The sequence below is a fragment of the Mustela lutreola genome, chromosome 10 (assembly GCF_030435805.1).
Source record: "Mustela lutreola isolate mMusLut2 chromosome 10, mMusLut2.pri, whole genome shotgun sequence".
NCBI classification, from domain to species: Eukaryota; Metazoa; Chordata; class Mammalia; order Carnivora; family Mustelidae; genus Mustela; species Mustela lutreola.
This window is the reverse complement of record NC_081299.1, coordinates 47,712,178-47,739,487: the sequence shown is the minus strand read 5'-3', so window position 1 is coordinate 47,739,487 and position 27,310 is coordinate 47,712,178. Positions and strand designations below refer to the sequence as shown.

Below are 27,310 nucleotides of genomic sequence, written 5' to 3'. Positions count from 1 at the left end.
TTCTAAGACACCTCAGCCTTTTGAGAAGAACAGAGTACAATCCTTGATACGAAGAAGGCCATGAGTACGGAGGGTGCTACGAAAATCATTAGTTATAAAACATGTCTGTTAGAGTTGAGTTGTGTTTTCTCCAAATTCATCATTTGAGATCCTAACTTCCAATACCTAAGAACATGGTCTTATTTGGAAAGAAATTTGGTTGAGATAAAATTAAAAGAAGGCCATATTGGAGTAGAGTGGGCCCCAAATCCAGTATGACTGGTGTCCTTATTAAAAGGGGAAATTTAGACATGTACACACAGGGAGTATGCCATGTGAACATGAAGGCAGAGCAGTGTGTCTACAAGACAAGGAATACCGTTGCCAACAAACCACTAGAAGCTAAGAGGGAGGCATGGAACAGTCTCCATTTCTGCCCTCAGAAAGAACCAGTCCTGGGACACCTTGATCATATACTTCTAGCCCCCAGACATTCCTATTGTTTAAGCTACCTAGTGTGTGGTACTTTTTATAACAGTCCTAGGAAAGAAATACAATTGCTAAAAGAAAGAAGGTTCTATAAAGCCATGGGAAGTAGGCGGTATGAGGAAGGAACAGTGGATTAATGGGATAATAAAGTCATTCATTAATCTATTCAAGTGCTGTGTGTGCCTGAGGCACCTCACTTGTCCCTGGAGCTGATATATGAAGTGAAATATAATTTTCCTGCTTTTGAAAAGTTCGAAGTGTGGTCTAGTTAGGCTCACAACAGAAGTAAATGTTATGGGGACCCAAAGGAATGAGATAGGCAAAGGTCTGGATGCAGGAAGTAACATCTGAGCCAAGTTTTGAAGGATGAATGTGTTTGCTTCCTGGTTGTTAAATGGAGCTGATCATTTCTGCCACTGGAAAGAGCTTTCTAAAATCTCCATCCTGGTTCACAGAGCCATCAAAGAGACAAAATCACAGACTTGCTAAGTTTCTTCACTTAGCGTTTCAGACAAACAGCCTCAACAACTGAGGCCAGTTATCTCAATTTCCTGCCCTAGTTGGCCTGCCATTCATAGAAAAAAACAGGAACAAAGATGCTGACCTTTAGCTGCTCAGCCCAAGTCCCCTTGGAGTTTCAGGCTCGTGTAAGAACTGGCTTCAGAAACTCACCCCAGTGGGGGGTGGGAGGAGGAGTCTTCCTATTCTGGCTGCAGAGACCTCTCTCAGGGCTGAAAAGTCATATTTTGTTATTTATGTATAAAAACAACAACAAAAATAGCCTCTTCTTTCCAAATATTCCATGCATACGAAGCCAAGCCTTCAGTAGGTCATCGCTATGATATTCTGAAAGACTATGCTTCCAGGCCCTGGAAAACGAGCCAGGTCTGCTGGCCTTGGTCTTACGATGTCTTGGCTGTCTCCTATTAAGGACCCCCAGGCTCCCAAATTTGAGCTCTCAGCAGCCACTGCTCTGAGTAATGCTGGTAAGAAACAGAGCAAAGAACAGAGCCAATTGCAGCTGGAGCCACATCTGCCTCTGTGGAATGATGTCAAGTGTGTTAGGAGGAAGGCAAGGGGTGTCTCTTAACTCTAATTGCTTCCCTACTGGTCAGTCATGTTCCCTGAAAGTCCATGAAGACTATGGACAGATTACAGGTCACCTGGGTGGCTCAGTGGGTTAAGCCTCTGCCTTCAGCTCAGGTCATGATCTCGGGGTCCTGGGATCAAGCCCCCCCATCAGGCTCTCTGCTCAGCAAGAAGCCTGTTCCCCCCGCCAACCGCCCCCGCCTGCCTCTCTGCCTACTTGTGATCTCTCTCTCTCTGTGTCAAATAAATAAATAAATAAATAAAATCTTAAAAAATAAAAAAGATTATGGACCTATTCCTTTAGGTTTATGAGCGAGAACAATGGGACATGACAGGGTCTGCGTACAAACCAGCAGTCTTTGCTTGGTTGATTACATTGGAAAATCTTAAAGCAGAGCAAGTATGGTCAGTTGCCCCAGGACCTAGGTTTTCCCTAGAGTACTGCATCAAGTCTCATTCAGTGGTTGTTACCTGCCTGGCCCCTTTAAGCACTGGTTTTGGTAACCTCTGCTCAACTCATCCACACATATGGTTTTGACCATCACCTGGGTAGAAATACTTTACAACTTTCACCTCCAGTTCATACCTTTTTCTTCATGCTTTTGAATCTTCTAACTGCCTGTCCCTATGCACCTGATCTTCAACTAATTCATCATCTTTTCTCACAAAACTATCCTTCAGGGTTTTCTTTGTCCTACTTCCCAAATCAGAAAAATGGAAAACATCCTTGACCCTTCCCTTCCTAATATATTAAATCAATAATGTAAGATTTACTAACATTACTTCCTAAAAGTTTCTTTTAATTGTTCTTCCTCCCATGCTTTCTGATAATTCTCTAATTCAGGACTATATCATCTTTCCCTTAAACTACTAGAACAGCTTCTAAGGGGGTCTCCTTATTATCATCTGACCCCTACCCCACCCATTCTCTACTTAACAGCTGAAGTATCTTTAAAAATTATAAATCTTCACTCAAAAGTCTACTCTTGAAAGGAAGCTGCTTTAACATAATAAGGACCATATATGAAAAACCTACAACTAACATGGTATTCAGTGGTGCAAAACTGAAATGAAAGCTTTCCCTCTGTGATCAGGACAAACATGCCTGTTTTAGCCTGCTTTCTATTCAGCATAATAGTGAAAGTCCTAACCAGAGTAATTGGGCAAGAAAAAGAAATAAAAGGCATCCAAATTGGAAAGGCAGATGTAAAATTGTCTCTGTTCCCAGATGACATAATTTTATAGGGAGAAAATCCTAAAGATTCTACAACAATCCCCTATTATAGCTAGTACATGACTCAGCTACATTACAGAATACAAAATCGACATGCAAAATCGACATGCAAAAAATCAGTTGCATTTCTATACATTAACAATGAACAATCTGAACAGAAAATTAAGGTAACACCATCAAAACGGATGAAATACTTAGGAATAAATTTAATCAAGCCTGCCAAAGAATTGCACACTGAAAACTGCAAAATACTCATGAAAGAATTAAAGAAGACACAAGTAATGGAAAGACATCTTGTGTTAATGGAAGGGAAAACTTAGTATTGTTAAGATGTCAGTACTACCCAAAGCCATCTATAGATTTAATGCAATTCCTGTTAAAATCCCATTGTTAGAAATGGACACACCCTTTCTAAAATCCGTATAAAATCTCAAGGGACCTGCAATAGTCAAAACAATCTTGGGGGAAAAAAAGAACAAAATTAGAGATTTCACACTTTCTGATTTTAAAGCTTATTACAAAGCTATGGTAATCAAAACAGCGAGGTACTGGCATGATCAATGGGGCATTGATATGACAATAAATCCTCACCTATATGGAAAATGATTTTCAACGACAGTGCCAAGACCATTCAATGGGGGAAAGGACAGATTTTTCAACAAATAATGTTTAGAAAATTGGATATCCAACTCCCCCCAAAAGTTGGATCTATACACCATACACAAAGATTAGCTCAAAATGGATCTAAGATCTGAAGGTAACAGCTAAAACTATAAAATTTTAGAAGTATGTGTGTGTGTGTGTGTGTGTATGTATATATAATTTACTTTTATTGGTATCTTCACAATGTAATTGCCAAACTTTAAAGAAATTTTGTTATACAAAAGAGGAAACTGAACTAGAGAAAAGAAGAAATTTGCTTAAGATCAACTAGGTCTTTTTTTTTTTTTTTAAGAATTTATTTAATTTATTTATTTGACACACAGAGAGGGAAATCACAAGTAGGCAAAGAGAAAGGGGGAAGCAGGCTCTCTGCTGAGCAGAGAGCCTGATGTGGGACTCAATTCCAAGACCCTGAGATCATGACCTGAGCCAAAGGCAGAGGCTTAACCCACTGAGACACCCAGGCACCCAAGATCAACTAGGTCTTTAGTGGATCCTGAATAGATCATGACTCTTAAGGTTAGACCTCTAGCCAACACAACGTAAAACCTTATAAAGAACACAGACTTTAAAACCAGAAAGAACACTGACTAAAGTCATAATATTGGATGCTTTTAAACCTTTCTGTTGACCCAATGTCCTCATCATTAACAGGAAGATAATAATATCTGACCTTTTGAAAGTTACAGGAGGTGAGGACTAATTAAAAGGAGGCGGGGACAAAGAAGAAGAAAGCCCTATGACTTAGCCCTTCAGGCTCTCGAGAGCCATAGAAATTCACAGCTGAGTCTGAAGAAGAGCTGTGTGGGGAGGTGATTCCTAACTCTGGAAATGGGAGGAGATGGAAATAGAAATAAGAGAGGGAAGGAAAAGTAAAATGAAGGTGAACTCTGTTTAAAAAAAAAAAAGTGGAATGAGAAAAGATTTTGGAATCTCTTTTATCTCATTGATCAATGAGAAAGGAATTAGAAATATGTATATCATGTAAATTATCTTTAAAAAAACAATTCTGAGTGATTTCCAAAGACGGTGTGACATAGCATACAGAGTATTCTAACTCCAGCTCTGGTTTCACAACTTCCTACCCTTGGTGACATTTGGACATGTCATGGAAGTGCTCCAAATTTCCAGGTCCCTCTTTCTAAAACAGGAATATTAATACCTACCTGACCTCCTGGGAAGAACGAAGTGTGAAAGAGAGGTACATATTACTTGAAAAGTTAAAATGCTATTTGGGTCCAGGTTAAAAATCAGTTTTCCTAACCAGATGACCCCATATACCACTTCACTGTTTTTGAACCTGTTTACTCACCTGTAAAAGACTTAAAAACAGATTCTACACCATAGATTTGTTAAAGAGATTAAAAGAAACGGTGGAGGTAAATGCATAGCATGGCGTCTGGTACATATTAAGGACTAAATAAATGGCTATGTTCACAGTAGATATCAGCAACAACAGCCAAAGACACATTTCTTTACTGCTGGGAAGGGGGAAAAAAAAAGTAAGATGTATGGGGAATTCTAGGAAAAGAATTCATGGCAATTTTAAAAGAATCCAGCTTGGTGTTCTTAATTTCTCCTTACCCCAAGTGACAGCAGGAGAATGGCATGCTGGAGGTGGTGTGTGTCTCTGTGAATTTTTTTTTTTTTTTTTTAGACTCTGCAAGGTTAGAAGCTTCTTGTCTCCTGTGATTGAATACCCCCAAGACATTGGATCATTTCCTGAACTTCATTTATTTAATAACTAATCTTTTATTGCCTTCCGTCCTTTAAAGCCCACCGGCCAGTCTCATTCCCAACTCCGCCCTACAAGGTCTCACCTCTTTAATCATTTGGATAATGCTGAGACACACTACAAACCATCTTAATGGAGGGCTGATAAGTGAAGGCCATGTTTCCTCCCGTCTGCTTCTCTACCCAGCAGTATATCGGATGATTTTCCATAATCCCAGCAAATCACTCATGTCATCCCCCCCACAGTCACCTAGTTAATATCTCCAGTCAACAGGTTTCTTTTGGCTCTTTTGTCTGGGAAAGCTGGCTACACAAGGCCCCAGGACTCCAGAGGAATGAATCTGTATCTGGGATTTGTACAAACTAAGAACAACTGCAGGAGTAACATTTTCACTAGTTAATACAAAGAGCTACCATCTCCGAGCCGTAATTGTGGCCAGGCACTGTGCCAACAACTGTATCTTTATTATCATGTTTAATTCTCATAAAACCTACTGAAGAATGCTCTCATGTCCACTTCATGGATGGAGGCACTTACACCCTGGGCCACTGGTATTCAACACACTGTCCTCCAAGCAACAGTTTTATTTGGGAAACTTGGTTAACAATGGAAATTCTCCAGCTCTGCCACAAAACCAGTGAATAAGAATCTCTGGGGGGTGGTGTTCAATGATTTATGTTTTAACAAACTCCCCTGCTGATTCTGCTGCAGACCAAAATTTGAAAAGCACTGGACTACAAAAGGTGTGTAACTTGCCAAATTCACAGACCTAATAAGTGGCAGAGAGAAACTTAGAAATCAGAGTCTGACTCCTAACCAAGTCAGAGGGGCTCTAGAATGAGATGGCCCACAAAGTTTTAGGACTTCAAGTAAAATTTCCTCATACAATATAGACATCTAGATGTCATATAATAGATGTGCAGAAGTAGCTCAGTTCTGGGATTGATTTAATTGAGCACTTCAGTGCCTGTTTGGGTCCAGCTCAGAGGCATTGCTCTCATTCTCATAGATTTCTCTTCATGGTGATAAGAGGGCTGCAGCAATTCTGGGCATTACATTTTGTCCCTCAGTGCCCAGATGTCTGGAGTGGAGGCAGGAGGAAAGGACCTGTCTGTTCTTCCATGTCTTTTTGTGAGCAATATTTTTTTTTTCCCAAGAAGTACTTTCCCCAGTAGACCTCCTATCATGCATTACTGCTCAGCATTTCATCACATGCTCATTCTTAAATCAATCCCTGGGAAGAAAAAGGGAATAACATAATTGTCTAAGACTAATTAAGATTCATCTTACTTGGAGCACATGGGTGGTGCAGTTGGTTAAGCCTCCAACTTGGTTTCTGCTCAGGTCATGAACTCAGGGTCTTAAGTTCAAGCCCTGCATCAGGCTCTGGGCTCAGCATGGTGCCCACTTGAGATTCTCTCTCCCTGTCCCTCGGCCCCCTCCCACTCATGCTTTCTCTCTCTAAAATAAATAAATAAATCTTAAAAAAAAAAAAAAAAAGCTTCACATCCCTTGAAGCACATGTATGCCTATATGAACACAGAGGATGGAAGTTACAGCAGGGCACTGAGTACAAATTATGAAATGGTGAGAAAGAAGTTTGGATTCACAGGGTAACGTTGGATGATAGGAATCCAGATAGAAAAATGAAGAGTTCATGCCATAAGAAATAGACAGCCTGTAAATTTTTTAGCAGGGGAGACAAACATGTAAGGATATACACACAAAGAATCTGCTGTGTAGGATAGAAGGGTGTAAGACTCCGGAGTGGCAACGAGGAGAGGCTGTGGGAGGACCAGCTGTTGCTGTAGCCTTGGTAGAATCTTTCAAGGCCCTAGTTTAGGTAGGTGGTGATGGCTATGAAAGGTGGGCAAAGATAAGATCCCATCATTCAGAAGGAAAATTGGCCAGAGTGGGTGACTGATTGGCCACGAGAAGATGAAGGGAATGAGTCAGGGGTTAGAGGCCAGTTTCATGTCTGTGCCCAACTGTGTGTCTGCGCCCATGGAGCCATGATGGGGTGAAGAGTGCTGACTCCTGCAAAAGACATTCTCTGGGTTGCACAACTTGCCTAAATTCCTGCAAAAGGAATTTAGGCAAGTTAAAGAAACACTGTCAGAGGGACAGTGGGTTATTTAGGGGAATATGCTTAAATTCTCAAATTCACCACTTGGTTCTGTGAATAATAATAGTGCCACTTATTGCCAGTCAGATATGTCTTACTGTTTCATTTATTTAAATTTATTTTTATTATAGAAAATTTCAAAATAAAATGAATTTTATTATAGAAAATTTGTCCCTACAAAAGTAGGAAAAATCATGTAATGAACTCCTGTGCACCTGTCAACCAGCTTCACCACAATCAAATCCTGATCTTGTTTCCACTGTTTTCTCTCTCACTCTTTCCCAAACCCTCCAGCCCATGTTATCATCGTTTCAAATAACAATGTTACTGAGACATAACTCACATACTGTACAATTCACCTATTTAAAGCATGCAACACAATGGTTTTTAGTATATTCATAGAATTGTGCAACCATCATCACAATTGATTTTAGGACATTTTGTCACCCCAAAAAGAAACCTCATCTATCACCTTCTGGCCCTGCATCCCCCTCCCCACTCCCCCAGAGCAACCACTCATCTGCTTTGCCTGTTAGGAAATTGCCTGTTACAGATATTTCATATACATGAAATTATACAATATGTAATTTTCTGTGACTAGCTTCTTTTACTTAGCATAATGCTTTTGGGGTTCATGCATCTTGTAGCATATATCAATACTTCATTTCATCTTATTGCCCAATTATACTCCACTGTATACATCTAGTACATTTTCTATTCATCAGTTGATGGATGTTTGAGTTCCATCTTTTTAACTATTTTAAATAATGCTACTAAGAACATTGGTGTACAAGAGCATTCTTGTACCAGTGGATATATGCTTTCATTTCTCTTTGGTATATACCTAGGAGAGGCATTTCTGGGTTGCACAATAACCTTATAGTCACTTTTTGAAAAATTGCCAGATGGGTTTTCATAGCAGCTGCATGATTTTACATTCCCACCAGCAGTGTATAAGGATGCCAATTTCTCCACATCTTCCCCAACACTTTTTTAAAAAATTGTATTTATTTATTTGAGAGAGACAAAGAAAGCATGAGTGGGGAGAGGGAGAGGGAGAAGCAGGCTCCTCATTGAACAGGGAGCCCAATGTGGGGCTGGATCCCAAGACCCCAGGATCATGACCTGATCTGAAGGCAGATGTTTAACTGACTGAGCCACCTAGATGCCCCTTCCCCAACTCTTTTTATTAGTTTTATTTATTTTTTAATTTTTAATTTTTAAAAATTTTCTTAAGGCTTTCATTTTTTAGTGTGGTTTTAGTTTCTCAAAATTAAGAGGAAGGTATAATTCCCCATATACCTTCTGTCCTCATACATGCAATGCATCTCAATTATTAACATTCTCCTCCAGAGCAGTGCATTTGTTACAACTGATGAATCTGTATTGACATATAACAATCCCCCAAAGTTTGCATTAGTTCATTCTTATATTGTACATTCTATGCATTTGGACAAATGTCTAATGACATATATTCATCATTAGAGTATCATACAGAGTATTTATACTGCCCTAATAATAATTCTGTATCCTTGTTGTTTTAATTCACATTTCCCTAATGGCTAAGGGATGTTGAGCTTTTTCTTCATGTGCTTATCAGTCATTTGTTTCTCTTTTTTTAGAAAAATACCTATTCAGATCATTTACCCTTTTTTAATTAGGTTGTTTATCTTTTTATTATTGAGATGCAAAAGTTCTTTATATAGTCAATATAGAAGGCCCTTATCAGATATACAATTTCTCAGTATTTTCTTCCACTCTGCAGGTCATTTTTTCTCTTTCTGGATCATGTCCTTTGAAGCACAAATGTTCTTAACTCTAAAAAAAGTCCAAGTTAACCTATTGTTTTCTCTTGTTGCTATATTTGTGGTGTTCTAGTTAAGTAACAGTTGCCTCATTCAAGATCACAAAGGTTCACACCCATGTGTTCTTCTAAGAGTTTTATAGTTTTAGACCTTATATTTAGGAGTTTGATCCATTTTGAGTTACTTTTTATAGATGGTGTGATAGGGGTCCTACTTCATTCTTTTCATGTGGATATCCAGTTGCCTCCACACTATTTGTTGAAGAGAATAATCAAAAGACTCTTGAATTGTCTTGGCTCCCTTGTCAAAAATCAGTTGACCATCGCCCCAATTACTTTGAAGAAGATGCCAGATATCAGGTCAATGCATCTATAAATATATCAATATGCACCTCTAAATTGCAATGCCCCATCACTGATCCTCACAACAACTCTCAAGATGTCATTATCTGCATTTAATGGAAAAAGACACTGATGCTTGGCGGGGTTACATGACTTGCCCAAGATCAAGCAGCTACTGACATTGATAGAGCCAGATCTGCAGGCTGTGTTCTTCCTATTCTGCCCTCATTGAGTGTAGCCAAAACACGGTGGAATGTAGTAATAATGAGGGCAGGCTGACCCAGCCAATGCTTGCTTTCACTCTCTTACAAGTATCATTTAACTTGTTTACTTTCTTCATTGGCACCATCATCTCTACTTGTCCTTTACCCAGCATTTACCCATCAGAAGCGAAAGAAAGAAAACTCTCAGAAAACCCAGAGATGATCTCCTGAGAACCCAGGAAATGTGAGGTGGAAAACCCAAAAGCCCAAGGTAGGAAGTCTATGAATTTGTATCAGCTTGAGAGGTGACACTGTTTATTGTGAAGTGAGGAGCAGGTTGAACAATTTTAACTTTCCATTGGAAACTGAGATTTTGTTTATGTGAAGGAAAGCTTGAATTACCAAATCTTAACATTGAAAGACTTCAAGTAGAATTCCAGCAGTAGTTTGACCTCTTTTTTCACTCATGTCAAAATTCTAGTGACTTCCCAAGGTCACAGGGCTGATTAGTGGCAGAAAGGGGACTGAAAGGCAGGTCATCTGATTCTTGCATTAGGGAATATTGGACTTTCCTATTCCTAAAGCATATTGGGCATTGAGTGCTAGATAACTTGCCTCACCAAACAAAGGTATATAATAATCTCATGAGACTCTATAAGAATTACAGGAATAGTGGAAGGGGAGAAAAATCACTGAAGAATGGGATTTTTTTCTTTTTTAAATATTTCATTTATTTATTTGAGAGAGAGAGAGTGGGCACAAGGTGGGGAGGGGCAGAGGGAGAAGGACAGAATTCTCAAGCAGACTCCTTGCTGAGCCTAGAGCCTGACAGGGGCTCACTCTTGTAACCCTGAGATCATGACCTGTGCCAAATCAGGAGTCAGATGCTTAACTGACCGAGCCACCCAGGCACTCTGAAAGCTGAGATTTTTCTGAACCTGCCCATGGGGAGCAGAAATTTTCAAAGATCTACAATGCAAGAAGCAATCCAACTTCTGAGTCAGAGGAAAGATACATGATCCAGGAATTAGAGCGCATCTTACACATTCTGTCATTTTTTTTTTTTTTCAATAAGGCAAACAGTTACAGAGTTGAACTCAGACTCACCTGCAATGTACTACCTCAGGCTCCCCAGAAGCACGGTAGAGAGAAGATGGATCTAAAATACCTGGGGTGAGGAAAACTGTAGAGCCCAGGCTAGGATTGGTTATGTATACATCAAAGGGCTGAATCCCACCAAGTTAGGCAATGGAGGGGAGAGGACAGGAGCCAATAACACGACCGTCAGGACTGGTTCATCTTACCTCTCACGCTGCCCTAACACCACCTTTAGCAGAGAACAACCTTAGGAAGGGTTTTGATGACAGCTGAGTATGGGTGCTGTAACAAAGCTTTAGGGCCAGCCAGGCCAAGTTCAAGTTCTCGTTCATTTACTAAATAGCTATGGGATCTTAGGCAAGTCAGTCCACGTCCCTAAGCCTAGGTTCTTGCTCTAGCCACTAAAGGGCATTGTGAGGATTTAACAGAGGGAATGGTATAAAGCACATCATCATCCCTGGGACTTAGTGGACATTTTACTTGTGAATATCTGCACCCCTCCTTGGTCTTCCTCAGATTCATATAAATTTTGGTCTCCGTGCCACTTCTCCAAGTACTCGTTGGATCTCAGGACCTAGATTTTTCAGTATGGAATTAAATACTTCACTCTCTTATTGAGAGAATTTTAGAACTGAAGTTGCAGAGGCCCTGCTTAGGAACCAAGGCCAGAGCGTTCATGGCAGAGTGGACGTTTGGACACCATTCAGAGCTCCCTCCTTAGCATCATTGTGGTGTGCCTGGGGATGTTGGTTGCCATGACCACCTAATTATTTTCTCTAGGCCTGACCACCATGACAAACTGAAACCCTTGCCAAACTCCCATATAAACAAGCAGCAGATGTCCAATTTGAAAAACATCATTCCTGAACAATAATGTTTGGTTTCCCATCCATCACATGGACCCATCCCCAGAAATGGATCAGGGAAAGGCAGCTCTGCAAGAGGCAGGAATAGGAACTGGGAAGCAGAAGGGGGCCAGACTTATGGTCTGTGCCTTGCCCTGGACCAACCATGCAGGAGGCACTCCTTCCTGACATGACAGGCTGGTTCGTTTATGGAATCACTAACAATGTTTCAACGGTCTTACAATAAGCTCCTCACAGCCTCATGGCAGCTGTGTCTAGACTCAGACAGCTGTGGATACCAATACCACTTTTGCCTCTGGCAAGATGGGTAACCCTGGTCAAGTTACTCCTCTGAGGCTCAGATTACTCATAAAAGATGAAGATAATGATACCTGTCTCTTAAAGTCATTGTGGCGTTAAAGCAAAATGCACAGAGTTGTACCATAGGGCTTGGACCTGGTAAGTCCTTGATGAATGTCAGTTATAAATTTGTTTTTAAATTATTACACATCCTGATATACTCACTCTGCCATGATGCATGATGATGAGCCATTGCTTTTATGAAATACAGAATATCTGTGGACTCTGAGAAACAAGCTGAGGGTTTTGGAGGGGAGGGGGGGGTTGGGAGGGCCTGGTTGTGGGTGTTAAGGAGGGCACGTATTGCATGGAACGCTGGGTGTGGTGCATAAACAATGAATTCTGGAACACTGAAAAGAAATAAAATGAAATGAAAAAAAAAAGAAATAGAGAATATCATGCAAACTGAAAATTACCTTACGAATTGTTTCATACAGTGCTCTTATTTTATGGAGGACAGAATTGAGACCCAGAGAGCTTAAGGCATTCACCTGAGATCACACAGCTAGTGAACAGCAGGGCTTGGAGAGAATGCCAAGGTTCTGACATCCAACCCAATACCTTTTCCGTGTCCTATCATGCCTAAGAAAGGGAAGGAGGGAAGAGAATCAGCACTTATTGAGCATCTACTGTTCATTGGATATTCTTCATGAATTGTTTCCCTTACAGCAATAATAGAAGGTAAAGTATTATTACTTCTACGTAACATATGAGCAAATTAGAATATAAGCTTTAAAGAGCAGGAACTATGTCTTTCTTATTCATTCAAGTATTCCCAGCAGGCAGGATAGTGACTGGCATGTAATAAGTGCCCAATAAGTATTCGCCAGTGAGTAAGGAGAATTAATTTGCCGAAGTCAGATAATTAATAATGGCAGAGTCAGGACTTAAAATAACATCTGTGATTGCAATGTCCATGGTTTTTTCTGAGCTGACTTTCTTGTACTTTCTCCCCTAGGGGAAGTAGGATATGCAGGAAGGAAGAAAGGAAGATTCTTTGAGAAACTTGTAAGTTCTAAGGTATTAAACGAGATGCGTTTATATATGTTATCTCATTTGCTTTTTGTAACCACTAAGGATAACTATTTTCCTCTTTGTTGGAAATTGAGAAGCAGAAAGCCTCAGTGACTCTTCCGAGGTAAAACGAGGTATAAGGAGAAACGAGGACTCAGATTCAATCCCAGATTTTCATCTCCATCCTGGGCTTCTCTCCTAAAATCACAGTTGCTTACCGAATGGGCCTTGAAGGAGGCCAGTGGTGGGACAGGAAGTAACCAGGCCTGTCATACAATGGGAGACAAGCATATCCCTTGCGATTTGCCACTGAATGGTCAGGATGCCAAGAGCTATGGTGGCCTTTTATGATCAAAAGCACCAAGATAGAAAACCAGGAAGCTGGGGATGGCTGAATGCTTGATAACACTCTCAGGGATTGCAACAGACCTGGGAGCTGCCTGTCTTTTATTAGTTTTATTAGTTTTATTCTGTTATCTGCAGTCAAAAGTATTTTTGTCAGATTTGCTGTACTTTTCAGGAGTGAGGGAGTAATAAAATCCGTGGGGCTTACTGTCTATCTGCTCACAGACAGGCTCATCTGTCTACTTCTGGAACTCGCAGTGTTCGTTTTTTTATCGGTGGGAGAGATCTGTTGGTTGAAAGTGTCAGAAAAGGGGACACCTGGATGGCTCAGTCAGGTAAGTGTCTGCCTTCGCCTCAGGTCATGATCCCGCGGTCTTGGGATAAAGTCCCTCATCAGGATCTCCCCCTGCCTGTGTACTCGTGCTCTCTCTCTTCCTCTTGCTCTCTCTCTGGCAAATCAATAAATAAAATCTTAAAAAAAAAAAAAACCCAAAACCTAAAAACAAAAGTGTCAGAAAGGAAATTGAACGAGCTTATATGAATGAAGGCAAACTGTTACAGGAATAAGGAGTATCTCATGGAACCGAAGTATAGGCATTCCACTGAGCCTGGCAGTGGTCTGGGACAAGGACCTCAAAAGCATTTGGCTCTCTGTTTCTTTTTCATAATATCTGTTTTCCTCTCCCCCTACCCTCCTCTCTCTTCCCACCTTCTCCTCCTCCTCCTCCTTCTTTCTGTCTCCCCTTTCCCTCTCTCCACTGTCTCTCTCACTGTCCTCCACCAGCACCTGCATTGATGCAAAGCCAGTTCAACCACTGGAAGAGGGACTGAATCCCAGGGCCCCGTTTAGCACTTGTCAGAGGGCAGTTGTGACTGACCACACTCAGCACCCACTGCTGGAACACTCAACTCTTCCCCCAAGGAAGGAGGGCTGAGTGAGAACCTGGCTTCCTGGGGACAGTCCCTGTACACCATGGAGATGATGGGGCAGGGATGTTCCGAATAAATGGACTGGGGAGCTACCCCCAAGCTCCCCTGTCAAGGTCTGGTTTCAGCTACTGTCATGGCCAGGTGGCAACTCTGTCCTTGGTGCTGTTTGGTCTCTTACTCATTCAACATCCAACAGGTATGGGGCCTTGAGCAGTGGACAGAGCCGGTCAGGTCACTGCAACTCAGAAGTCTTACACTTTCCCCCTACAATCATGTGGGATCTCCCATATCCTTCCAAGTAGCATCTCTTTGCCTAAGCTTGTCTGAGATGGCTCTTTGTCACTGCTAACCAAAAGAGTGCCAACAGCTATAGGAATGGGCACAGGAAGGGGGATGTTGAAACAAGCACATCCCTGAATGTGAAGCTGAGTTGGGAAAGAGCATGGAGTTGTAGGGACTCTGTTATAAAGGGCTGGGATATCAGCAATCCTCACTTGGTGGTAGGAAAACAGTTAGTTAAAAAATTATCAGTTGTCTGTGAGAACTCAGACCATTGCTCACCAATTAGGAACTTTAGGAGGACTGGTACAAAAATGTCCAAGTATTGCTACATGTGGCTACCTTCTTCTAGTACGTTAGTGATTTGGGCCCATCTGATAGCACATAGAGAAGAACCGGGCAGGTTTATAGCTTTGTTTGGAGAATTAATTTCTTTCTATCTATAGTTAGCAATTTGAACCTGTGGAATCAGATAATCAGGTGCCTTAAGAATATAGCCTTAAATTGTGCACCGATCAGCCTACTGGGTATTGGGAGGATTTAGAAGAACCCAGGAGGCCTGATGGTTCAAGATGCTTCTAAGTAGCTCACCTGTGCCTCTCTGTCTGGGAAAGTAGGAAATGCACATCTGGGGGAGCAGTGATGTTGAGAGAGGAACCATAGTGTTAGGAAAAAGGAGGTTTGCCTCACAGCTCCAGAAGATTATTCTTCAAACTCAAAGGCAGAGGCCAATAAATAAAGATTTAGACCTATGTGCAAAGTCCCCCAAATTGGAGAAAATCCATGCTACCAAAGTGAGGTCCAAATTCAAAGTGCAATTTTAGAAAGATCTCTGGTGTTCATTGTCCCGTAAGAAATGCTCAAGCCTAATACACAGAGGCCAGTGTTCAGCCCTGAAAGCAACTCTGAGTTCATGTTCACGACTCAAACAGAAATGAACTACCAAGGTGGTACAGCCCCCTATCCTGGAACCCCTCAATTCTACTTTCAATTTCAACGTGGATTAACACTGGCCTAGTCGGTAGAACCCAGCGAATCTAGAATGGCTGGTTCAAGGAACAAATAGATAATCCGTGAGAGTGAGTGGCCCAACTGAATTCAAATGGTGCTCCAGCCCATTGAGTGTCTTATTGCTTCTCCCACCCGCACTAGGTGAGTCTTGCTATCCTTTATTTGCCTGACCTTTGAGTAATGAGTATATGAGGCAATTAAGTACATTATTTAACTTTTAGTTTGCAAAATCTCAAGGAACCATAGGGAGCTATGTTCAAGGGGAGGAATTGGCATTCACCAAAAAAGCTGAGCTTGGAAATCACTGGCCTGGCATTTCACCTCTGAATTTATCAGCTGGAAAGGTTGCCTTTGGATGAAATGAGATGATTTCTGCAATAATAATAGCTAATGCTTATTAAATCCTCACTAAATGCCAGGCAGTGGTCTCAGGGTTTATGTGCATGACTTATTTAAGTGTCCCAACTAACCTATGAAGTAGGTACGATTATTATCTGCATTTTACAGGGGTAGTTAAGTGCCTTGTTTAAAGTTGAGCTGAGATTTGGATATATGGCTTGGGTTCCTCACCATTACATTTGTTTTTAGGTTACTTACCTTCCTGGATTTTGCTTCCTCCTCCTCCCCCCACCTCCTACCTCTGCATCTTCTTGACACTGATTTTTTTGAGGTTCGGTTGACATACAATAACCAGTACAAATCAACAAGTTTTGAGATATGTTTACACTCATGAGAACATCACTACAATTCAATAAGGAACAGAGTCATCACTTCCTCCTTCTGTTTTCCTCCTATCTCTTTGTAATTGGTCTCTCCTCCCTCTTTTCCCCACCCCCAGGCAACCACTCTTATGCTTTCTGTCATTATGGAATGGTTTGCATTTTTTGGACTTGCCTGCAGTCAGCATTTACAGTATGTATTTTTTCTGCCTGCCTTCTTTCATTCAGCAAAATTGTGAGATTCATGATTTAGAGTATGTCAATCATTTGTCCTTTTTAGTTTCTAACTATTATTTCATTGAATGGATACTATGTGTCATAGTACACAAAACAGGGTTAGTATAGCTATTGTGAATAGTCATGGTCAAGTCTTTGTGTGAACATACACTTTGATTTCAATAAATATCTTGGGGAGCAAAGGCTGGATGGAATGTAGATGGAAATTCAACTTTTTAATTACTGTCCAGAAGTTTTTCAAAGCAGTAGTATTATTTTACATTCTCCCCAGCAACATTTGAGAGTTCCAGTTGCTCTATATCCTCATCAACTTTTGATATGATCGATCTTTTTAACTGTAGCCATTCTAGTTGTCATGCAGAAGTTTTTCATGGTGGATTTAACTGGTATTTTCTAATAATTAATGATGTTGAAAATCTTTTCATGTGCTTATTTGCCATCTATATCTCCTCTCTGTCAAAATGCCTCCATTGACAAACATTTATTCTTTTTATTTTTTATTGAATTCTTTATATTTATTTAAACTTTGTTTTGTTTTGTTTGGTCCTATTTCTTCCCTCTGGAGTCAGCTTCTTTTTTCTCTAAGAAGACATTTGACAGATTAGAACACAGATGAAGGAGATGAACATGGTTTAGTAGATAGGGCACAGGTTTAGAAATAATCAGGTCTATCTGTACTTGCATTTTAGCTCTGCTCTTTGGTAAGTCAAGTTGCCTTGGGCAGTGCAACTCATGCCCCTGCACGCCAGTTCATTTGTCTGTAAAATGAACCTGGTGACCCTATTTCCTACTGTTTCTACAGACAATGAAAAAACACTCTTCTTAAATGAGTGGCATGAAACAATGGGAAGAACCCTTGTTATGGCCATGTACTAAAAAGGAGACTACTTATGAGAATTTTGATTGTAAGAATTATTAGAATACCCTCAAGGCCAGATATCCCTGTAGAAGGATATCAGAGTGGCGTCTTATTTCCCTTTTTTCTTTCTTTCTCCTTCCCTTCTGTGTGCATAATATACACAGTTTGCAAAAGAGGTAGATCATTCACACACATCTGATGTTATACCCCAATACCCGCTGTGGTACTAGTCACTCACCAAGGAGCAGGGAACCCAGGCTCCTCTTCTTGGTCATCCTGTTTTTACACCGTCCTCAGGCCTTTCTGGGTCCCTCCCTGTCTACATCCTGCTCAGGTAGACAAAACCATGGTCTCTTCCATGTGGGTTATTTTGTAAAGCAATGGCAGAGAATTCCCAGTCTCTCTGTGCAGGGGCTTATAGACACAGTCATCAACATCTAATGAGGGGATTTGTTTTCCTCCATTGTCCACAAAGCACAGAAGGAGCCCTGTGGATCTCTACCCTGCACTCTGAGCATCAGTCTCCACCAGAGTTGAGCTGCTTGTGCTGTGCTCCTGTGGTGGGGGTGGGGGTGGGGCGCAGGGCAGGCGAGAGGTCCACAGCTATTGCCCCTGGCTCTGTGACAAGAAAAGAGCATCTTCCAGGTGGGGCTCAACCTGCAAAAAGGCTCCCCTGCTGTGTGGGAATTATTCACTCTAGGACATGCTTCCTGTGTAGGAACACCAAATATTCCTGCTGGCTACAGAAGAGCTCAGAATAGGCCAGTTTAACTGCTTCATGTCCAGTCTGCAGGAGCTACAAAATCCCCTGCCAGGATGTTGGACATCTAATAGGTACCCACTCATGGCAATTTCCTCCTGAATTCTGACTGCTACTCCCAAACAGGCTTCTGTCTAGATTCCCCTGTGGTTGCTGTCTATGTAAGGAGGATCATCACTACCATTGTCCCAGGGAATAGATGAATTCTTGTGAGGTCTCTTCCCTTAGTCTTACCTGCCCTCGAGGAACCTAACTGCTGGCTTGGTAGGAGATGCTGAGGGGCACATGGAATGTCAAAGACTCATCAAAAGGATCCACAGCCTTCCCAGTGTTTCGGGGCCTAGGCCTTTCCTAAAGAACTTATGGTATTCTCTACCCCAAGGAAAGGTGGTGTATCTTGATGAAAGACTGGTGACATATCTGAGATAGCCATCTCTCTCACTAAGTGGAAAACTGCTGGTCCTTTTGGTGAAGAAATGCATAGCAATAAACCTGAGGTAGATTACAAAGGGCATGTGGAAGGAGACATTGCATTAAATCCAGAGTCCTCCGGGATACCACAGGAAGACTGGCTTAGACTCAAATGCTAATAGCCCCACTGATGAGCATGGACAACATGATTACACAGGGAAGGCAAGGCCAAGTTCTGCACTCTCTCCCCAGCTGGCAGGAGCAGTCTTCCTGGAAAGGCTCCCTCCTACCTCCCATCCTCTCTGCAATCAAAAAACTTCCGGGAATCTGATTTCCTGCCCTCTGCCTCTTCAAACAAAATGAATGGATTGAGAAATCACCCTTCTCATAAACCTCAGTGCCTTAGCTTTGGGCCCCATAATTAGAAAACAAAACACTAAATTAATGATTTTGTAGAGCAAAGTGTTAACAATAGAAAGAAAACAAGGCCAGGTTTAAGGGGTGGCAGGAAACAGAGGATCTGAAGGAGCTTGTGGAGAGCTGACCATGTGGCAGTTCCTCCCTGTGCAGGGTGGCTGATGCTTTGAGATAGGTTTTAATCTCCAATTTATGAGCAAGGGGACAGAGGCTCATGGAGTTTAAAGAATTTGTCTCAGGCCCCAGAAATTAGCAACAGACATGGGTTTGATCATGAGTTGGTCTGATTTCCAAAGCTCACAGGTTTCCCACTGTCTGCTTTTTAGATTTTTGCACTGACGAGGCCCCTCATTCCACATGTCTGTACCTCACACAGCCAACCCCTCTAGTCTCCAGCCACACTGTGCCTGAGACCCTGAGGGAGTGCCAACCAGTACTTGTTTTCTCCATTCTTTACACTTTTCCTGAAGCATTCTGACAAGCCAACTGGTTGGAACTACTCAGTCTCTTCCCCTTCAATCTCTCGTGGCCTCTCTGTGGTTCTCCTCAGGGACCAGGGGTCTCTGTGGAGAAGAGTACCATCCCACAGTGAGAAGTAGGGCCTGAGTCTCCTGTTTCAAAGCTGGCACTGCCCATTCTTTGTTACTGGAGTGGTGGCGACATGTTTGTTGGTTGGCTAGTCTGAGAGCACTTTTCCCTCAAAGCTCACTTGGTGAACACAAATAAATGACCTGCCTCAGCACCCCCCCCCCCCCCCCCGGCAATCAAGCCTCTCTCCACCTCAGGTTAGGGGCTCCACCTACTTTTTTAAGGGGTTCATTTTCCAGAAGCCTCTCTTAGCAAGGATGAATAGGACATGGTCTTAGCCTACTAATAGCAGCTCTCAGCAGGGTGAGGGAGATAGACACTATCATTCAGTGCTCAATTCAAGAAATGGGAGCCATTCTAGATATTTCAAGCAGAAACGATTTTAATATGGATTAGATGCTAATAAAATCATAGCAAGTTTCTGAAGGAGTAGGTTGTAGGCTCCAGCAAGGACCTGTTACCGCTGCCCCATCAGGAAGGTGGAAATTAGGAGGATCCAAATTGAATAGTGAGTTCTAGATTCTAGAATCTGTAACAGATCACTAACTTTTAATCTAGGGATTCAGAAAGGCAGCACTGGGAAGTTGTGCTGCTGTTCAGACTGACTCTGGATAATCATGACACTGTTGACTAGTTCCTGGAATACAATGCATAAAAGTGTCCTATCTGTACAACTCTGCTCACCAGCAGAAAATATCTAAAACAGTAAGATTTTCTTTGTTTCTTTTCCACTTTTCCAAATCTTACATGTGTGCATCTGTTCGTGGAATTTAATTGGCATTTAGAACCCTATCTCTCTACAAAGAAGTCTGGAAAATGGACTTATACTACAGAAGATGAGCACAGATATTGGGAGCATAACTTGCAGTGTCTTCCATAGACTCATGAACAGATGTGTGCATTGAACTATAGAGGAAGCATGCTCTACAAGGAATGATGACACGGGTCATAAAGACGGGAGAGAACAGTTCTACCTGGGATTGGGGGAAAGGGGCAGAAAAAAGGCTCCTCTAGCTGGGTCTTGAAGAATATTCCTGAGTAGTTTGCCTCAAAGAGGGCTGAGGGCATTTGAGGCAGAGTAAGTATTATGACCTATGGCAGAGAGTATGAAAAGTGTAGCATACTTAGGATCAGGCTATGCTTCCTTTGTCTGAAGCAGAAGGGAGAAAGAGGAAAGCACTGAACAATGAAGCCCATAGCTGGCTAGGCCCAAATCAAGGCAGACCCCACGTGCTGTGCTCAAGAGCTCAGACTTTCTCCTGGAAGTGATAGGGGCCTTTGGAAGGTTTTTACACAGAGGAATGACAGGATGAGATGGGTTTTAGAAAGCTCCCTCTGGATGCTGTGTGGAAGATACAATGGAAGGGGTAAGAATCAGGATAAAGAGAGCCGTTGGAAGGATATTGCAAAATGGCAGACTAGACATGGCCAGGACCTAACCTAGGACCATGGATGTTGGAATGGGAAGAGAGAGCTTGCAATATATCAGGAAGCTGAATCAATAGGCCTCAACTCAGCTAAAGTAATTAGGAACAATTAGTGTAGGTATACTACGTGCCAGGTTCTACTCTACATACTCTGCATTTATGAATTCACCCAATCCTTACAAAACTCTGTGAATTGGGCTCCAGTATCAACCCACATCTACAGTGAAGAGACTGAAGTGTGGCTGGCAAACAGTAGAGCCAGGGTTTGAACCAGGTAGTCTAGTTTTAGAAAACAAATATTCAACCAGTTTGCTATGGAACTGATAAAACTTCGCTTTCCTGCATTTACTGATAAAATTCACTTTCCTGTACTTAATGATTCTGCATTTCACTTACAAATTCCGGTTTTGACTCTGAATTAGGAGTTCTTTTTAACCTAGATGTTCATGGACAAATTTGTGCAAGTCTGACGAATCCTGAAATTATAATCAAGTTTTTACATTTTTTTTCCCCAGCATTTGTGTAATTGCTTTTTCTGGGAAGCGGTGGCAAGGCCTATCAGATGGGTTGTCAAGGATTCTCAAATGGATCTTTGACCTAAAAATACATTCAAAGATACATTTAAAATACACTCAAGAAAACATTCACCTGAGAGCAGGGTTCCCAAAGGGTGATCCCTGAACCAAAGCATCAGCCTCTCCTGGGAAATTGTTAGGAATGCCTATTTCCAGGCCCCACCCAAGACCTACCGGACCAGAAGCTCCCAGGGCAGGGCCCAGGAATTTGTGTCAATCCACCTTCCAGCTGCTTCTGATGGATGCTTAAGTTTGGGAACCCCTGCCCCAGAGCAAGCATGAGCCTGAGTGATACGGCAACAGAGGCCGCACCCCAGCCTCTGTGGGCCATTCACAGTGGGTGTGGTATCAAGGAGGGCAGAGCAAAATCTTAGAAGTCTGAGATCTTTTTCAGACATGCTCAGGAAAGAAATAATGCAACATAAGCTCTGAAGCGTGCCAATATTTTGCACAAGGCACTCCCTGAGGGCTTCTGCAATGCTCAGAACATGCATTTCTGGGAGCTGCTGTGCTCTGCACCAGCAGCTGAGAAGATCGAACCCGGAGACTGGGTACCAGGCCCGAGGTGCCTCAGTTGCCAGCCCCCCCCCCCCCACGCTGCTGCTTCTAGGGCTGCAGTTCAGGGATCTTGTTTCCATCCAAGGTACACAGACCTCTAATGGCATTTCAGCAGAGGATAACCTGCTTGGCACCCAGTGTTAGTACCCACTGACACCTTCACTGCTCACAGGGAGGTGCCGAGGCCTCTGGTCCACACCTTGCCCAGTTGACAGGACAGCTGTGCCATCTCTGCAGGATTCATGCTGGCCAGTCTTTCTATATCTTCTTGGAGACTTGAAAAGTCACAGAAACCACCTGCAGCGCTAGATAAGGATCCCCATAACCTCCACCCTGCCCCCCCCCCCCCCCCCCCCCCGGCGGAAGGATCCCTGAACCCTCCTCCCCTGCATCCCCTCCCTTCCAGAAAGGCCCAGCTCCTCCTTTCTGCTAAGTCACAAAGCTGGAAAGCTCTTAGGGTAGGGAGAGTGCATGTGCCTGCTGGTTGGCTTGGAGAGGTTCTGGGAATTCATTCGGATCTAAACAACTATTCCAGTTACGCATGTGACTCAGCCCCTGAGAGCGGGATCTTCCTGTGTCCACAGGGCTGGGTGTTGCTGACTCAGTGCTGAAGAGGGCACCTTGTCAGCCCTCCTGGTCTCTGAGCTCCCCACCCCCTCCCCTTCGTCCCCAGAGGACACCGAAGGGAAGCAGACAGGGAGGGTGAGCTGCTCAGCGGGTTTGGTTTCATTTCTAAATAAGCAGCCAGCCTCCTCCCTTTACAGCTGGCACTGCACACTTCTGTCAGTCTTCTGGGCATTCTGGAAGGGACATAATCGGAAAGTTACCCATACGCATTCACGTATGCCTTTCACACATTTTATCCAGCACCTACTATGCGCCTGACTGACTGTTAAGGGTGCCCTTCAGGGAGCTGGTGGGGGAAAATACATGAGCGGTCATTCAGGAAGGAATGGAAAAAGCACTGTAGCTTACGTGACTAAAGAGCTTCGAGAATGCCAAGAAGCAACAGACACCCCTATCTAGGTACTTAGGATTTCTTTTCAACATGAGGAAAAATTCAGAGTGTGGTGAGAATTACTTCCGTCTTTAGAAGACAGAGAGAAGAAAATGCCAGGAACCAACGTGATACAAGAGAAGGACTTTCTGGAAGAATCAGGCAAGAATGAAGAAAGAGGCAAAAGGGCAGGAACACCAAAGTGGCAAATTTTCCAGTTTTGCCCAAGGGCCTTTTCTTAACTTGAACCAGCTGCACATTGTATCTACCACGCAGGATGGCTCAATTTCCCCAAAGTAAATAGCTTGAAGTTTTCTCCCGCCTTGGAGATGGAGGAGAAAATAAAGATCCCATGCATGAAAATTTTCTGGATGAAAATTAAAGAAAAGTGAAGACACTAATACAGACATCGACTGGGTATCAAACCTTTATATGTATGATATCCTACCTCATTAAATATGAAAAGAATATACAGTCACATGCATACATTCCCGGTTAGGTGTTGAGGCACAGAGGGGTTAGATAAACAGCTCGAGTGGGTCTGAGCTGAGACTAGGGTCTGTGTTCTTGACACTAGTAAACTTACGGAGTAGGAAGTACCTAACATAAAGACATGCTCATATCCCCATTTTATGGATGGGGAAACTGAGGGCTGGAACTGCTGAAACTCTCCAAGGTCATGCAAATAGAAAGTGATTTAACAGTACTTGAGACTCAGGTCTGTCTAAATTCAAAGTCTGTGCCTTTCTACCACAACACCCTGTTTTGAGACCAGCTTTTATCTCTCTTTAGGATCTACTGTCTGAACCTCTAAAAATAAAACCTGATATCATCCAGGATTATGATTTTATCGATGGTAATGTTAGAATGAAAATGCTTCATCATGGCCCCAAGCATACTTTTTTATCATGCATTCCTTCATTCACTCAGTTTATATTGAATATTCATCCCCTTTGTGTCAGACACAAGATCCTGAGACTAGAGCAAGGAGAAAGGTAGGCATAGTTCCTTCTTCTCATGAAGCTTGTAGTGTGGCAGGGATAAGGAAACGTGAAGTAGGAGTTACACAACCAAGCAGTTTATGACAGCTGCCGTAAGTGCTATAAAAATGATAGCTAACCCTTCTATTGAATTTTCTGCATGCCAGGAACTAAGTGCACTACGTGAACAAATGCACTTCATTCTCACAGGGCAATGAGGGGAAGAAGAGAAATCAATGAAGGCTTCCTGAAGGAAGTGTCAGCTCAGCCGGGAACAGGAGGAGTGGGGTAGACAGGAATAGGGGTACAATTGGGACTGTGTTGTCCCCGTAGCCACTAGCCTCACATTGCTAGTGGCTACTTGAAATGCAGCTAGTCTGAATTGAGGTGTGCTATAAGTGTAAAATAAATACTGGGATTCAAAGACTTAGTACAGAAAAAAAGAATGTAAAGTATGCCCTTAGTTTTGTGTACTGATTACATGATAATGTCTTAGATATATTGGGTTAAATAAAATATATTATTAATATTAATTTTGACTTTTTAAACTTTTTTTTTCTTTTTTTGCTATTTAGAAAAATTTTTTAAAATGCGGTCATTCAGAAAATTTTAAATGACCTATGTGACTCCTATTATATGTTGGCCAGTGCTGCTCTAGAAGGCTGGGAAGGCTCGAGAGCAAGCACATCAGGGGAACTAGAGCCTGGAAGAGGTGTGGGGAAGGATGGGGAAGGAGGAGAGGATGCTGAAAGCAAACGTGACCTGCCAACCTTCCATCTGAAGGTCTGAATCGGTGACTAACTGCAACCCTTGTGAGCCCATATCTGAGATACAGGGGTTGACTGACGTACTGAAAGCCACCTCTTCCTCAATCCAGCTTCAGTTATGAGCCAGGGAATGGTTAATGTTATTCTTGAGCCTCATGTTATAGATGGAAGAGGTGAGAACAACCAGGGCAAAAAGTCAAGAAAAACGCAGAAATATCATAGTATAAAAGTCAAACCCCTAACAATGATCCTTCCAACCCTAAAACATCTTCCTGCCAGCCCCGTTTCCCCTCAGACCTCATCTACTCAGCTCCTCCTTCCACCCTACCTCTACTCCTCCAGTGATGCTGGTATCTTTGCTGGGCCTCAAACATACCAGGCATGTTCCTGCCTCAGGACCTTTGCACTGGCTGCCTAACCTGGCTGAAACATTCTTCCCCCAGCTAGTATGTAGCCAACTACCTTAACTCCTGGTTTAAATATCACCTTCCCAGTAAGGCCTACCATGACCATCTTATTTCAGATGAAAACCCATCAGCACTCCCTTACCCTCCTCTTGTTTTTTCCCACAGCATCTTTACCTTTTAACATCCTCAATAATTTAGCCTTTTGCTATGTTTATTGTTAATATCCCTACTAGAAAGTATTTGCCCGAAAGGTAGTGACTTCATTTTATTTCCCACATTATCCCAGACTGAGACAGTGCCCAGTGCCCAACATACAGTAGCTGCTCAATTAATATTTTTTAAAATAAATGAAAGTGTCAGTGGCACTGATTAGGGCATCATGGGCTGATGCACAGGCACCCTCCATGCAGTCTTTGCCTTTTTTCCCCTTCCCTGCAGCCACACTTGGTTAACCGTGCTTCCCATTCAGCGTTCACTTCTGGGGGTTCTGCCCTGTTCTGGATCCCTCACAGGGGCCTCCCAAGAGACTATAGGCAGCAGCTGATGCTGCAGAAAGCATCCCTCCCCACCCCGTCCCCATCCTCTGGAAGTTGGGACTCCCAGGTGCCCTTTCCACTTTGCTCAAATGCAGGAGCCCCCTCCCCCTGTTTCTCCAGCTGTCAAGGATTCCAGGCTCCCTGGGAGGCTGAACAAGATACTTAGTGGATTAAGTGAAAGGGAGACAGGGCAGTGATTCTGAAGGGATGGTCCCTGGACCAGAAGCATCTGCATCACCTGGGAGTTTATTAGAAATACAGTCTCAGGCCAGACCCTAACTGCACTGAATCAGAAACAGTGGAGGGAGGGTAGCAACGGTTGTTAATGATGAAATCATTGACTTTATTTATTAAATTAAGAAAATTAATAAAGGTTCCGCGTAATTCTGATGCACTCAAGAGTGAGAATCCCTGAGCTGGGGAAAATAGGGGACTTTGTTAGAGCCTTGAGGCTTAAAAGGTCGGGTGAAAGGACCAGTTCCCGTGGGCGGGCTAGCAGTGGGTGGCTTGCCTACATCAGAGACCTGCCTGGTGGTCCCAGCCCCCGTGCGACCTAGGAAGCTTAAACGCCAGCGCTCCCAGGTCCTCCCAGCCACACCCAAGGAAAGTCCCCGCAGCGAGGAAGCCGCTGTGCTCTGCGCTCTGCCCTCCCCACCCCGTCCTGGGGTGCGGCGCCTGGTCTCCCTGCCCCAGCCGGCAAGGTCCCACCCCTTCTGCCCTGCCCCTCAGGCGTGGAGCCCTCTTTCTGTATCTCCCCTGTTGGATTTGTTCTCTCCGCCTGACTTGGCTTTTTCATTCCCGTTCAGTGTTTTTAACCAAGTTACTAAGCGCCCACCGCGTACCTGGATGTGCTTCCTGGACTCCGGGCTGTCCGGAGGCTGCCTCTGGCAGGGAGCTGAGTGCACCCCCTTGTTCTGTTTCTCCTCCTGTCCACTCTTCAAACAATTAACACCTGTTAAACACCAAAATTAGTTTATTAACCTAATGCAGACAGCCGTGTCCTATGGGTGTTAGCTAGCTGAGTGAAACTCACCTACTTTCACCTCCGTGCTAGATGCTCATTTATTCAAGAAGATGTATGCCTTTAGTACACGATTATTAAGTAGCTAGCCGTGCAGATTTGTTCAAGAGGAGCTGAACACTGTCCATTAGAAATGATCGTATAAACAACAGTGTTCTCCATAGTGCTTTGAAGAAATTAAAACAATTACATAAATGTAATCTAAGCCTTACAATCCCCCTTCAAGTTGAATGATACTATGTAACCATTTTATATAGATGAAAACTGAGCCGGAGAGGCCATGCCAGTTTCCAAGTACCTGCAGCGGGGAGTGGTACGGCCGAAAATCAGACCCCAGTGGGGTTGACTCCCAGCTGGTTCTCACTATCCTGCAAGGCCAGGCTGAAGGCAAGGCTACCATAAAGAAGAGCGAGATGAAGAAAGAGGAGCGGCATGGCTTTGGCCATTACCCTCTCTGTGCTTTGGTTTCCTCACTGGTTAAGTAGTCATGATAATGACACCTCCCT

At 42.9% G+C, this 27,310-nt stretch overlaps 1 protein-coding gene across 1 annotated transcript in view; it reads right to left on the bottom strand.

The window, feature by feature from the left end:
• LOC131809266 (uncharacterized) overlaps positions 1 to 27,310 on the bottom strand; it is a 226,839-nt gene that overhangs the window by 18,012 nt on the left and 181,517 nt on the right. Inside the window, exon 6 of the mRNA XM_059136161.1 lies at positions 26,626 to 26,735. Within this exon, the coding sequence (XP_058992144.1) occupies positions 26,626 to 26,735 (110 nt within the window). The remainder of the gene's footprint in view (positions 1 to 26,625; positions 26,736 to 27,310) is intronic.